General features: G+C 39.5%; 1 protein-coding gene across 3 annotated transcripts in view; it reads right to left on the bottom strand.

The window, feature by feature from the left end:
- The window catches only part of FNDC3B (fibronectin type III domain containing 3B), a 194,860-nt gene that overhangs the window by 90,408 nt on the left and 88,195 nt on the right, over positions 1-16,257 (bottom strand). For all 3 annotated transcript variants that reach the window (XM_065073843.1, XM_065073842.1, XM_065073841.1), the window contains exons 4-5: positions 9,026-9,102; positions 672-915 (exon numbers count right to left, since the gene is read on the bottom strand). In XM_065073843.1, coding sequence (XP_064929915.1) covers positions 672-915; positions 9,026-9,102 — 321 coding nt within the window. The remainder of the gene's footprint in view (positions 1-671; positions 916-9,025; positions 9,103-16,257) is intronic.

Below are 16,257 nucleotides of genomic sequence, written 5' to 3' on the forward strand. Positions count from 1 at the left end.
ACACCCTCTTTCAAATTACACAAAGACTTATCTCCAGGCCAGCAGAGACACAGCAGTGCATAGTTCAGACAGAAATATGCCCCTTTCACTCCTTTTCTTTCCATTATTTACTCATGGCCTGATTAGGGTTGCCATGCTACCCCCTGGTATCAGACAATGCTTTTCAGTGACTTACTGCACAGTCTCAACCAGAACAACAAACAGAAAAAGCCTGCTATTTCTTAGAAAACCACGGCTGGGGGCAGGAGGCACATTACAGCCAACAGGAAGCGGTGTCCGGCTTTTCCCACTGGGAATGACTGTGACAAGCTATGCTGAGATCCAGCCCTCCCCATCCATCCTCATTCCCAAGCCAGGACTGACACGCTATTTCTCTGGTTTTTCTATACAATGCTGCATCCTGACACAGTATGAGTGGCTGGCATGACTCACGTCCTCAGCTTGGAGAACGGGATGAGATACTTTTTCCCCACTATTTTTACAAAGTAAGTTATAACTGGTTTTGTTTCTGCAACCTAGTGTTGCAATGTAGGATTACCCTCTGTTGCTGCACTCTTGATGGCTACAACCCCCTGCTCTGGAAGTCAAACAAGGTTCCATCCATGTAGACAAAGCCACTCTACAAGTTCTCCAATTAATACTGCAATACCAGTATCTTCTGTCCAGCTCACCTTGTTCTCCATATATTGTTGGGGGAAGATGATGCTGTGGGAAAAACTGTGGTGGCATGTCCCCAGGTCCAGTGACAGGAGGATAAAAAGCTGTGTGAGAGTTGTGAATAAAATGGGGATGGTGGGTCAGGTATGGAGGTAAGTGATGAGTTGGAGAGATGGCCGAAGGATAACTGGGAGGGTAACACTCCGGAGACTGGGGGGTAACCACCACCCTCCGGACACCGGTGTTGTCTTCTATGACCTGGAAGAGAAGGCAGGAAAATGAGCATGTTATGCAGCATCTGAACTAAAAATATTTTTAAAACAGAACTGTTTACAGTTTGTTCTCCCATCAGCAAATGGTTGGTCCTTAGGTTTACTCATGAACACATTTCTAAAATTAATATCAGCAGAAGTAATCATAGTGGAGATGTGGCTTTTCCTGGAGACTCAGTAGAGCCACACTAATCACCAGGAGACTTACTGCTGCTCCCGATAACTATGTGGTTAAGAGATAAATAACCTGTATTTAGGGAGTAAAACAATTAGGAAAGGAACAGAAAGCACCAAAACAATACTTATTGGGACCAACTTTACCTTCTGCCCATAAAATTTCTACCACTGATTTTGACAGCACTTTCAGTGAGTACAGAGTTAGTAATGCTTGGCAACGAGCTGGCACTGCCACTGCAGGGAGGCTGCATGTGGGCACAGACAGGTCCTCTACAGGAACCCCTTCTGTGGACACACAATTGTCAAAGAATTGCTCTGTTCACAACAGGTATCTATTCAAGACATATCATATGGCAAAAGGTTTTTTTTCTGTTACAGAGCTGGTCTGTACGTCTGTGGAAATCAACGCTGGAATATGCATAACTTGGCCCCAAATGCCATAGTCAGAGCATGTAAAAACAGATGTAGGAAAGTGGAAATGTGCTTAGGCCGAAAAAAAGGTTTTCAGCTTATAATTTTTCCAGAGCTATATTTCTGAAGGACAGTCAACCAGCCAAAATTCAGTCCAGACCTAAGAGCCAAGCTTTTCTGGAAGCTTATTAAAAAAAATAATCTGCCATTTCTGGAACATAAAAATACAACTGTGTAAGAACAATTATTATCCTTTTGATACTGCAAATTGACGCACAAAAGGTAGAAAAGCACAAAGGAAGTAGAATTTAGTTTCATGTAACAGGTTGTTACAAACCTAACTTTTTCTGAACTGACTGACACACAGATAGAATAATATACATGATGAATGTGTTATATAAGTGAATGTGCATCAAGGGCACCTGCCATAAGATGCTGCTGCTCTCAGTTGATTGCCACCAACATTAGCTGGAGTTATCTACCCCCACAGCAACATCAGAAGAAGAGACCCTGCTATGCTCCAGTGACTCCCGTCACATCACGGTGTCTTAGCCTAAACCACAAAGAAAAATTTGTTTATGATCATCCTAAGAAAGACACCTAGGTACTAGAGAGAGTGCAGAAGAGGCGATGAAGCTGGTGAGGAGCCTGGAGCGCAAGTCTGATGGGGAACCTCTGAGGGAACTGGGGCTGTTTAGCCTGAAGAAAAGGAGGCTGAGGGGAGACCTTATCGCTGTCTACAACTACGTGAAAGAAGGTTGTAGCATGGGGAGGTGTTTGTCTCTTCTCCCAAGTAACAAGCAATAGGACAAGAGGAAATGGCCTCAAGTTGTGCCAGGGGAGGTTTAGATTGGAGATTAGGAAAAAATTCTTCACAGAAAGGGTTGTCAGGCATTGGAACAGGCTGCCCAGGGAAGTGGTGGAGTCACCATCCCTGGAGATGTTTAAAAGGTGCGTAGATGAGGTTCTTAGGGACATGGTTTAGTGCCAGAGTGAGGTTATGGTTGGACTCGATGATCCTGAGGGTCTCTTCCAACCGAAATGATTCTATTATTCTGTATACCCTGAAGTGAAGCAACCGTGCATGGCATGGGCACACTTTATTCTGCTGCAGAGGGACAAGCAGGTTGTCACAGGGTAAAATATGAGTATTAGCTGACCAAACGCCCTCCCTTAGGCCACGTGTATTCTAAAGTTGTAAGAATTTACGCCTGTTAGCTGCGGGCTGCAACCACATACATGGCCAATTTCTGTGGGCTGGCTGGCCTCCTACAGAGCCTGACTTATAACTGATGTTTGACACGAAAAAAATGCATTGCTTGCTATGCTGAGTAACCAGAATAGGAGTTGTTTAGCGTAACATATTTGATCCTAACTCCTAAATTTACAGCCCCAACTAGCAATTTGTCATCTGCTAGCTTTAAATTTCAAAGACTTTACAGAGTCTTCAAAAGACGGCTGAACCTCAGAGATTTAGACTATCACACCAATTTAACTGCAGCATTTTCAGGCCTCCCACCCCTGCTACTGTTTCTACTCTGCCTCCTGGCACCAGTTCTGAAACCTGCACTCCAAAACCCAGAGAAGAGGAAAAGCTATTCCATTTAGCACATATAGGATACACAGAACTACTTAATTAGGACCACGTACAGAAATGCTGGACTTCACTGTCTTAGATTTGGATCACACTCTAATTTGAGACAGCAAGCTTCTACACCCTGATGTGACAGTTTTTCGTCATGGCTTTCACTAGTCCAAGCCTCAAAGATAACTTGAGTCTTCCAGGTGGGTATATGCTCTTATCTTTGCATCTAGACCAGGCTACATGTGTATTTTGTGCCCTAGTGAAAGACAAATACGTTAAAGAACAGAAAGTTTGTACTCTGTAGCAGCACTCAATGTAAACCCATATTTAAAATTATTAGGATTTCTCTTTCTGAACTATCTTCTAGAAAGCTACGTGGAAAGCTCAGACTTCCTTCAAATACCTTTTTGATGAAATTATCCAACTAGATGAAACTATAAAACACCAGCAGCAGTGAGAGAAAAGGCAGAGATCAGGGGATGAGTCAGCCTTCCAGATGACTTTCATCAAAAACCTAAGTGACCAACATTAATATCTTTTAGTTCTTTCTTCCCAGGCTACGACTGCTGACTGCATTCCTGTTGCCTCATGTCCCAGTGTTCCAAATGAATGCAGAAACTCAGGAGACCTTGCACAAAAAACCAAACCAAAAACCAACCAACCAACCAACCAACGCAACAGCACAAAACTACCACACAGCAACAACAAAGCAACACAACAAAACTTTATCTCCCTATCCTACAGGACATTTCATCCCTGAACGACAAATTAGAGATATAGATGTAAATTTCTGAAGCTGTACCTTTAAATATGCTATTGTGTCCTTAACAGATCATAATATTGGTAATCCAGTCTATTATGTATTATATGCATTAGATAGCTATAAAACCAGCACAGGCTAAGACTGTAGATATCTTTTAATTTTTAAACTTGCAGTGGGTAGATTCTGGTAGTGCCATTGTGGGAGACAACAGTCTCAACTCATGAAAGAGCAAATTAGTTTTGGTGCATTAATGTAAGTCACGTAACTTAGCAGAGAGGTTAAACACCGCTCTTTAAAGAAGAAATCTGCAATTCTTTCTATAAGCTTAAAAACCATATGTCATTAAGATAATAAATTCATCTGGAAACACACTATCTGCTAAACTGTCTCTACTTTAGTGCCCAGAAGCAATGAAACCTTAATACCTGTTGAGGTCTCTAGATGCAACTGCAATATTAAAAGTAATTGCTATTACTAATTTTAGCAGTTTATATTTACAGAAAACAAATATTTCTCGTCATTCGGCATCTAGAGCTAAACTTTCATTTTGTGTTTTTCAAATAGTTAACAGGTAAATTGTCTTTTGCTGTTATTTTTCGTGCTTGCTGGTGTAAATGGCACACCGCTTCAAAAACAATATTATTATAGCATAGTTTTACATGTTTGGTTTCTCCCCCCTCCTGGTATTTTAGGAACCTTAATTGCTAAGTGAGGTAAATAGGTGATCTTTCAAGATAATCTGGATGAACATCATACTCATATACAACAAAATTGCCTCTCTCATTGGTTGCCACATTTTGAGAACACCATTTTAAAGGTTATTTGTAATACATTAAAGATATCACTGTAGCAATGAAAACACAGTCTAACTAGAGATAATTCACATATTCAAAGTACGTCACTACTCCATGTTCCCTCATTTTTCTCCATCAAAATCTAATACTACAACTCCAGGAAAAAGACAGGCAAGTTAATTTTGCATGGGTTAACTGTACCTATATTTTGTGACTTCTACTTAAAGGAAAACAATCACACTCATCCTGTAACACATGCTTACTGAATAGGTATAATATGGTAATATGGAATTAATTTCCATTTGCTTTTAAGAAAATTTTCTTTTTTCACTTAAACCTTGCGTGCTATATTCAGCAAGGACATTTGGAGCATGGCCACTGGGTGGACCACAACCAGTACTTTGGGAATTTCATAAACTAATATGAAACTTCATTAATAAATCAATCTGTACCAGAAAACAGTACAGAATGAGCTCATCTGCAAGGAACTTGGATGTCAATGTTTTATTTATTCACTTAACTTATTAAGGATGCCAATCCAAGTTAATGCCAGCCCTGGCAAGTCTGCATCACTATCTTTGTCATCCATCACATACAAACATCAGTATTAAATCTGTACCTTCATTCTGGAAAATAGGCAGAAAAACATCTATAATGCTGGCAATTATGTTGGAATATAATAAATCTGGAATTACACACATCTTCAGGACCAGTGCTCGTGAACTTAAAAGGATCATGACTTTATGGCTTGCTCCATATGAATACAAGATCTGCACAACCTTCCCTTTGTTCGGAGCGTTGGCAAGAATCGTCCTGTTAAAGGATGACTCGATCGATCGCAGTCTACACAACACAGAATCTCCATTGAGCAGTAAGCCTTACAAAACCAGAAGGTCTGTGGCTAGAAGCTTATGCTATCGAAACATGGTTTTGGAGGAGAACACCTCTCTTAGGACACAGGACATACCCAAGACAAAAATCCTGATTCCTGAGAATGTGATGGATTTTCTAACGCTTTAAATACCATTTAAAGACTTTCCTCTTTCTAGAAGTTACACTCTAGTTCTGTCAAATGTAACATGCCTGATGCAGAAATAATGAACTGCAGGACCATGGCTTGAATTGAGTAGCTCAAACTGCATGACCACAATGTTACCTCCTGACAAAAGGAATCTTATCGGCAGGAAGCATACTTCATGCTCCAACCAGCAAGCTAGGCCTTTAGCCTTAAAATACCTGTGGCAGAGATCACATATTAACAACTCTGTAAATAAAATCAGAAGTGGAGTTTCAAGCCAAATTTTCATGTCCAACTACACATGAGCAATTCCTCAAACACCAGTGGAATTGCTCCAGATTTGTTTCAGAGAGAGCAGCTCTCAGCCAATAGCCCTCAGCAAACGAGTTCACGATAGAGCTTTTGATATTTCCATTGCCCTAGTTCTCCTCATTAGAACACCCCAAATCCTCCTTCAAGCCTCCTCCCAAACACATACTGTGAAAAGCAGAAACAACAACCCATGAGATTGTCCTCAAATTTCATAGCTTGGCATCCAAATCATGACCTTTAATCTACAGATTTTGCTGACACAGCAGGCAGCTGGACTGCTTTGGGAGCTAAGAAGAGGAATTGGGCCACAGACCCCAAGAGCATATAGACTCAGGTGGACATCCCAGCCAAGGGTATGGTCCCAGGACTCCTGTGGAAGAAACTTGCTCCATCCACAGCTTAGAACTAAAACAGACATTAACAGCTTGTGCCCAGCTCCTGACCAAGTTGTAGGAGCTGCTCCCTTCTTGTCCTTCAACATCCAGCAGTTGAAACCAAAACTGCTGACTTTGCAAACATTTAATACAAATTTCTCTACCATGCCACCTTCCAACACTAACTTTCTCAGTAGCTATATTGTCCACCAAGAACACAGCAAGGAACTTCTTTTCTCTTTTATATTTAACTAACCCTTAGCCAACAAAGAATTGTGGAGACAGGAACTCTGATCTGAGAGTTTCCATCTGCCAGAGATGCACATCATCTCAGCAGCATCTGCTGAAAAGGAAATGCAAAATAACCAGTCTTAGAGAGCAAAAACATAGCACGGAAGATCTGAACTAGTGGCATCTATTTGACTTCTGTTATTTCCCTTGACTTTTTCCCACCCTGGCTAAGCCTCATCATTAGGAACATCTCCTTAACACCAACAAACATGGCTTCCAGTCACAACTACTAATATTGTCCTTAAAGTCTCGAAACAGAGTCTATTTTTCTGCTGTTACCAGTGGAGCTGATCTTGCAGGGCACACAACCTCCTGTCCATTTTTTGCGGATCATTTTCATAATACCAAAGAGGTAATGAAGCATCATTTTAATCTAGGATTGCAACCACTAGATAACTACTGTAATAGTTAAGACTAATACTCACAGCTACAACAGGCTTGGCCTAACAAAATGGAAATGTCTTTTCATTTTCATGTCTTTTTTTCATGTTTTTTCATGTTTCATGTCTTTTTTAATAGGCACTGTTACTTCTCTGCAGGGGTATCTGCTTTCTGACTCTTCAATGTGTACTTTAGGGACAAATCAAATAACAAATATATCTTTATTCATATCTCAGAGTGCATTAATTTGCTGTACGGCCTTAAATTCTAAATTTAAGTTGTGTTCTCATTGTTTATCATAAATTAGAGTTTTTAACTATGAGGCAATAGACAAAAGCAAGAGCAAATAAGGCAGGGACATTTACTACAATAAGACCTAATTTGATTACTGCACACTTTCAATTACTATTTAATGTGAAGCAGTCTGAATGGCAAGAGGCTCAGTCGCCACAGAGCAGAACACGCATTTCGCTGCCGAAAAGCACTGAATACAGAGTTTTCCCCTAAAACTTTACAACATGTTTTCAAGCTCCTTGGAAAATTTTTTTCAGAAGAGGGTTTTGGGTGGTTTGTTTGTTTGTTTGTTTTTTGTTAAGAAACTACTTAAAGGCTGCTTTAGAGGAATTATTATGGTGCCCCACAAAAAGCGCTGAAGAGGAGCTGCGTTCAGACAGAGATACATCTGGAAGATTTCATCCCTCTGGTTTGGAAAGCGTTTTGCTTATACCCAACCATTTATCTCAGTACAGGGGCTGAGAGGTATAAACATTTTAACAACAAAAAGGTGTTAAAGTTACTTCAAAGGAAGAGTAAATCTTTTAAAAATTCCTCTGCATGATCTGGGTCAATCTACTCAATTAGGTGAGCCCATGAGGAGTATTACATTGCATATGCTCTTGCAAAGCAAAGCCCAACCACCCACCCCGGGATGCTGGGGAGCAGGAGGATGCTGGACCACGCTGCCGTCCTGCCCTCCCTTTCTCCTTGCTTGGTAACAGGGTCTCCTGCACTTGAGACATGTTTTCATGCTGCTCTAAAGTTAAAATACCACAGAGCAATTGCAGTACTTTGTGGGATTTGAGTATGACGCCATCCACAATTTTTCAGAATTACACAAGCTCACATGTTTCCTGAGCAGGGGAAGGGATCCCAAGACATACTCTATTTTCTGCTTAACAAGATGCCAGAATATATGTATCAAGTGTTCTTATGCTATTTATCAAGGATATCTAAAATCCTTTGTGTACTTTTAATGAAGCTTTCAGTCCAGTTCAGGTCTCAATGAAAGTGGTGAAATTATTTGAGTTATTGTATCTTTCACAGCTATTCTGCCTTCCATCAATTTTTTTTTCTCTTTGTTTTTTTTTTTTTTTTTTTTTTCTTTATTACTTCAGAAAGAGTCTAAGCTTGGCAAAAGATGGAAGGAACACAAACAAGTTGGTTATCTGAAGTGGTTATTTACATAGAATAACAGTGGCTCTTCAAGAGTTCCAAAACAGCTTTGTGAAAGGCTTTCTCAATTTTTTCCGTGAACAGATAATTAAATCACACTTATTTCTGAAAACAAACCAAAACCCCCGGTTCTCAATACATTGCAGGATTTCTGCTGGGGAGATCTTGAGGATCAACAGCATATTTTATGGCTACAGTGGCTATTTCTGTCACTTCCATCAGTCTTCTACCCCTTCTGACTGTCACTAAGTCATCGGCTAATAGAAGGAGAGAAGTTGCACATATAGGCTCAACCTGTATGCTTAACTTTTGCTAGTATTAAAAAAACCCAAACCCTGATGTACATACTGGTGTGTGAAGGTACACACACATGCTCACTTGTAAAAATGTGTGTCTACCGTCAGTAAAGAGAAGGAGCATGAAGATGTGTATTAGAATTTTCATTAAGATACCTAAATTCAACTTCAACCAAGTAGACTTCTCTATATGGATCAATGCTGTTGCTTTTATACACATTTTAGTCCTTCAAGAAGCATACCTGTGAGATATAACCAGGAGGCACATGAATAGGGGGAATGGATCCATTGGGTGACATCATAGGAACCTCTGCTGGTCCTAATAGAAAGAGAGAAATAAGATATTAGGGCTTTTTCAGTTAAAAAAAAAAATGCACAATTGCTCAGAAAGGCTAAAAATAGCTTTATTTTTGAAGCCTGCAATAACAAAATGAGCAGCTCCACTAATTTCTGGTATATGGAAAATGGTTTGCGCCACCATTCTGAGAATAAGATCATTGTTCAATGACTTTACCATGTATTCCGCTGAAAAAATATTTTCATCATAAAACAGCTAAAACATAGACTTTATATTACCCTCTGATCAACTTCTACAGCATTAAGGAGTAACACAATATGTCCTTTAGCAGCCCACAATTCCTATATAGAAATCTGGTTAAGTTATTCTTGTCGAAGGCATGGGAGCAGAGAACAAAGCAGAAACTGTGCAGCCTGGAATTAGGCAGCTCCCAAGGAAAGCGTCCAATTGTAGCAAAAAAAAAAAAAAATCACATATGTGAAAAACTATCTATCTATTTAAGAATGCACAAAAGACCAAATTCATTATCTCAGCTATTCAGACTAACCTTGGAATGTGGTTATACAAGCAAGAAGCTTATGGTTTCCACTCCGAAATCCAGCCCTGAACATGCAAGTTCCATTTTCAGGCACTGAGTACAAGTATAACAAAGCAAGTGCCATAACCATTCGACTTTTGCAAACACAGCCTCACAGCTGAAAGAAAGCGTCTAGATAAAATGGAAATAGCTTGCTCAATTGCTCATTGATTCAGCCATTAAAACTGGGAACATCACACAGAACAGTCAATAAAATGAAGCCCCCAAACATCAGATAGATGATTACAATGAGAATTTACGACTTCGAAAAAGAAAAGTTAATTTCATTACTTCCTTATTACATATTCACATGTTTACACTAACCTTTCACACTAACTATTTGCCATGGATTAAGGAAGTATTCACGGTCAAACTCTTGAAAAGAGCTCAGAGACAATTCTGCACCTGGCTATTGTAAATTGAATTTCAGCTTTGACTAATAATGCAAAAGACAACTTCATTAGTTTACCTGATGCAGAAGCCATCTAACATCTCCAAGCTGTATCACATTCTAGACAAGGAAGCTAAACACTAAAACACATGAAGGACTTCAGGCAAAGATGGGATCTAATGGCCTTTAGAATGACTTCTCCTGAAGTTTAGACAAATCTAACAAAACTTCCAACAGCAAAGTGGGCCACAATCTGTTGTTTTATACCAGCAAAAGTAGTCCATATTAAATTACCGAGAAGCCATTTGCTATTTATCTACATTTTATACTACTCAGGCTGCTGATCGTACAATAAGCAGGAATTCTCAGCCCCTCAAAATGCAAGTTACTCACAGGAATCTGCCCCAGTTATTTAGATCTCCTATGAACTTGGTTCATTTTCTCTATCCAGTTATTTATAGTCTAATCAGCATATATGGTTTTTACCACTCACATCTAGATTCAAAATATGGTAATTTATCAGGCATATTAAGCACTTAGAAACTCCAAAGTTTAAACTAAGTCATTTTATGCGTGTGGTTCTTCTGCTCTTCATACTTCCCTATATTTAACTATGTAAGGAACTTAACCTATACTACAGCCCCAATAAAAAAGTCAATATTACTTCTCCTTCTTATTCAGCTCATATGCATTCTCTCCCCTCACCTTATTCTATAGTCCTTTCGACATTCTATGTCTTCCCAGACAGTCAGTCATTTTAGTGTGAATTGAAAAAAAAACATCAGTATGAGTAGTAAGCAACTACTGGCAGAAGTTGCCATTTAAATGGCTCTATTTAAACCCACCAAAAATAGGAAGTGGCAACTGGTTATAGAAGGAACTTTTCATAAATATTGAGTAAATGTGCTTTCCCTATCAAAATCTCTCTGAAAATTTCTTTTGAGGAATAAGGTTTTACATTCTTCTCTGAATTTACTTCAGTGTATATACACTGCCAAGTTTCACTCTACAGTAAGTTGGACAGTACATCTATACGTAACAGTCAATGCCAGTAAACACACATTTTTGGGAGATACAATACACACTGGCTTATCAAACACTCTTCAGTTCTTCAGGATGGAACATGCCTGAGACTAGGTAAAAAAGAACATTTAACATTGTTATACGACTCATTGTCAGTGATTTCTCAAACCTGAAAAACTACAAGGAAAAAAAGTCATGAAATCAAAAAACCTCAGTTTAAGTAAACAGTAATTTAAATATTACACATAAATGTTGCTTAATAGAACAAAGCTTTCGTGTTCAACCTGTTTCATCCCCTCACCAAAATGCAATCTAGTTTTAGTCATACTGGCTCTAACCAGTCTTTCTCAAAAATAGGTACTCTGACTTGGAAATAAATTCAAAAATGGAACAGTTGTGGAGTTTCTACATACAGATCAGATAGTCCCTATACAACAAATGAGAAACACTTTGCTCAGCATGCCTCGTATCTGTCCTTCGTAACCTTGTGCCAGCTGCTCATATGGAGTAGTGATCTATCTGCAGGAAGAAATCAAACTCCCACACTGATACTGTTGACTGTAACACTTCCACTTGATAAAGAAAATGAAATCGTGTTTTATCATCAAAATGTGCACCATGCAAGACAATTCTTAACCTTTCATATGACCCACAAACTGTTAAAGCCATTTGGATAACAGGTTTTAAAAGAACGACAGCCTAGTGATTTGCAGCTATATTTTGTTTCCAGTGCTTTGATTTCAAGGTTAGCCAAATGACTTTAGCATACATTACTTCATCTCTCTCATCAACAGTATCAAAACAACTTCAAGTGGTAGTGACTAAAATACAGACCCCATCTCCCCAGCATGATGAGTCCCAGGAATTATTGAAGATGATTCTTGCAATTAAATTACTTCCCAGTTCACACTCATAAAACTAAAACTTTTTTGGTTTGGTGGTTTTGGTTTTTTTTGGTGGTGGTTTTTTTTTTTTTTTTTTTGAGTATTTTTGGTTATGTCAAATATTTTTGAACAGTTAAAAGTCGACATTTAGAGAAGGATGATCCTCAGTTGGTTCTATTCACAGGATGGATATATGTAATGCATCCTCTATGGAATTAGAACTTTGCAAGTTTTAATTGAAACTCACGGTTCAATACAAAATTTAAATTAAATGAGAAAAAGGCAGTTTGTTCTAACACAGATGCTGTACACTGAAATGGGCTCGCTCTAATACTTTTCAAACCTGTTAACAAACAGAGTCTGTCTCCCAAGTTCATGACGAAACCAAGCCAGAAGAGCTTTGGCCACCTCTCACTCACAAAGCAAGAGCCCAAATTCCGTCCTGAATACAGACATCATGAATTCAGAGCATCTCCAGCAGCTTCTGGAGGGCTGCCCCAAAATGCTGGAGCTGGCTCCATCCAAGATGCAGGTGCAAGGAAATTAATCCCCCACCTCTGAAAGAAGAGGAGAAGCAGAGGGGTCAGGAAGCACTCAAGTCCATCAGCCAGGCAGGCGACAGACCACACTCATCCCCTGCTCCACAAGCACAAAGTTTTCATATTTATAACACATATTAATAATTAAGGGACAGCAAAAGAGGCAGCTCAGTCTCATATTGTGCCAGAGCTAACGAACAGCTTGACACCCCAGTAAGAACCTCTCCTCCTCCTCCAAGCCACATGGTCCCTCTTTGCACTGCTCCACCACTCCTCTGACATGTAGGAGCTAATTATTTTAATCATTTTCAATGACCACAAAGGTTTTGCAAATCTGTTGCCTTTTAAAACACACCTGCATATTTAGTCTAATAAAAATGACAACAATTATTCTATTCCCTCTTGTATAATGGTTTATTGTGTGAAGTGGCAGATAAAAGCAAGTCCCTGTCTCTCAGTGCCCCTGCCAAGAGGCTGCTTGTCACCGAGAGATTGTCACATCTTCTGGCCATTTTTGTTCCTTCAGGAATCATGTCACAATCTTCTTGAGAAATTTCTGGCCCAAGGTTTTCAAGGCTAATTATAGCTTTGGTTGCAATACATTACACATTTAAAATCCTTGTATAAAACCAGTTTTGGAATCGGCGTGCTTTCTTCTTGTTCCTGAGTGATCTTTTATGAATGCATTAAAGATTGCTTTAGTTTAATTAGGTTTTTGTCCTTAAATTATAGAAGTCAAAATCTGGCATTTCAGGTCTTCCAACTACAGCAATGTGACTAACTTATGACCACTGTAGAGTATTTTTCACATCCAGCTCCAGCACACGGGCATGTGTTTTACTCCCTATTTCTACTGACCGTAGCTGATTACTAACCCTGCCAGGCTTTATTATAAAGTTCCCATTTTGAGAACAGCTACTGAAAACTCTCTGAAGTTCAGGAATTTCTCAGCCCTGTTTCTAGCAAACATGTCCTAACTCACCATTGCACACTGCAATACCTGCATTAGCAGAGAATAAGAAATACAGTGATTTGGGCACTTTTGCTTTGAAATTTAAGAATCCTGTATATTTTAATAACAAGAACCTACTGTACTAGGTAATTAGAAAATTAAATCCAGCCACATGTGTTATTTTTTATAAAGCTTAACAGTTATAAGTAGTTCATAGATCAGTATTATGCCTTCCTCTGATTCACAACAAAACTGGTATCACATCTTCCACTACACAGGGTGCTTCCCAAGAAGCAAACCTCTGAAGCAAGAGGTGTGACCGAATGAAAATGAAAGATAATTAAAGGGCAAATTGGCCTGCTTTGCTAAAACAAATGACCCAGGACTTGCTGACCTTGGCCGGGACCCAAGGGTTTGCATTTTCACATGGATGAGCAGCTGTTCCGGAACAGTTTCCTCAATGAAATAAGCACAAACAGACCCCTTTGCACCATCAGGCACACGTGTCTTCTCCCTCCACTTGGTTATTCTCAAAGCAGCTTACAGACCAAACAAAGTGATGACAAGGAAAATAAAAAACAAAACAAAAAATCTTGGATTCTTCCATTCATCTTCCTGTCTTTGCAGCTGAGGTGTGGTGAACATTTTTCCCAGCCTTTCAGCTACAGTCTAAAACTGCTCGTTAGGCCAAGCTAACAGGAGTATGTCATAAAAACCTTTAAAGTAGAATGTAAAGAGCTCTCACATATGCACACTATGACGATTTTGAGGTGCAGCCTCTCCTAGAGAAGAGCTAATTCAGGTGCTAACTTAGCTCTGCTCACACACAGTGGAAGGCAGCAGAAGAGTCAACTCCCAGGTGTCTACTTAAGTCACTAGGACACAAGATCTTGAATTTGCTGCTGATCTAGATATGAATATTTGTCCTTAGATGAGTATGAATTTGTAGTTGAAAGCAACTCCAAAACTCCACGTTAAAGAGAAAAGAAGGAGCAGCTTTCACAATATTAAGTGCTTTAGGGCATAAACCCACAGCTTTACAAAACACCTTGAGGTTTGAGATGTCAGGAAAAATCCTACCTCTGCTATATTCAACCTGCCATAGGTGGGGTCATGGAAGGTGCAAAAATAACATTATCAATAGAGCTTACCAAGGTGTAGGGTTAATGAAAGCATCCAGCACTTGGTCATCCCCATGGCACCAGCTCATGCAGCATATAGAGTTTTATATGGCTTATCCATATGTATTTGTCATATTTTTAATGTGAATAAAGGGATGTCTACCACACATCCATTGACATTGCCTGGCACCTCAATTGTTTATTTTCTAATCAGATCACTGTTTAGTAGCACGAAGTAATTCCCTTCACCTTGTAAGAGCAGTACAGAAGCATTAACAAACATTCTCAAGTTGAACAGAAATCTACCCATGGATTTCAAATGATCTTGGATCCCACATCAAATGACGTATCAGCCTGAGGTCTCCTGTATGGCGTAGCCACTGAACACATTTACCTGAATCTGTCCATGAAAACGGGGGTTTGAAAGTAGAAATCGAAGCACTTTCGATGTGGGTAAAACGTGTTTCTTGAATTCCTTTGCAACTTCTATGACTGCTTTATGCTTTTTCAATATCCTTTCTAAATCCTGTGACTACATTAGAAGCCACAAGTTATAACAGCTCTTCACCCTCTACCCCACCCCAGATTATCAAGTTAATTTGTCATAAGCACTTAAAAAATAAAATTATAAAAAACAGACCGGTCTGCGTTTCGGTACGTTATAATTATCAACATTAAACTACAAATCACGTGTATTTGATTTACATGTTCACTACTTGGATCTTACAGCCACAGGGCCTACAATAATCTCCAGTCTACAGGCTGGGTTTGACTGATGTTTTCAACATGTGCAAACTCACTCAACCAAATATCAAATCAAAACACTGAGAAATCTGTGCCAAATACATCAAGCAGACAGCTCCTGGAACTTTTTCTGGCTTATTTACATGACAGGACCTTTGCTGCTTACACTAAAGACCCTTGAAAATTGTTTATTTTACCTGTGTTTGCTACTTAACCTGCTACACACCACAAAAGGCTCAAGTACATTCAACTTGTAGTTAAACAACAGCACTCTACACTTCAATTTAAGAACCAAGAGGTTCTAACTTAGCAGCATGCTCTTTTCCACTGTGTGCCTCCCAGATGTTGCGTTCTGATTTGGGGCATATTTAGAAATAATACAGTAACCCATAAAAACAGGAAATGAACTCAGATGCATCATTTGCTCTGAACATGCCCTGTCCAGAGCAATCTCCGTGCTACAAGCTGTTACGCAGAAGCTGCATTGCATCTGAATTTGAAGAGGAAGGTAGGTTAAATTTTCATTTTTAGAACTATGAACTAATAAATTTTCAAACAGCAAACGTCTGACATTTCAAACACTAAGGGCATTGCACTTCGAGATATTTACACTGAGAGGATAAAGAATTGTCCCACTCTTCACCTGCAGGACCTCTCATGCCATCCTGCGCACCTTGCTTTTTGGGTTCCTCATGCTTCACTAATTTCATAAGTAGAAGAGGGTCCAAACGAAATCAATTGGCTTCATTAACAGCCTTGTGCACCAAGAGCTTCTCCTCCCGACGTAGGGCTGGGAGGGGACAGGACGTGCCTGGGACAAGTACCTGGTCCCACAAATACTGAAGTATTAGGAAAGGTTAAACAAGTATAATTGTTCAGCCACAGAGAATGGAGATGGGTGCGGTGGATTCTCCATGTCTCCTGCTATTCTTGTACATTCCCAGG

This window comes from Columba livia, chromosome 9 (assembly GCF_036013475.1).
Source record: "Columba livia isolate bColLiv1 breed racing homer chromosome 9, bColLiv1.pat.W.v2, whole genome shotgun sequence".
NCBI lineage: Eukaryota > Metazoa > Chordata > Aves > Columbiformes > Columbidae > Columba > Columba livia.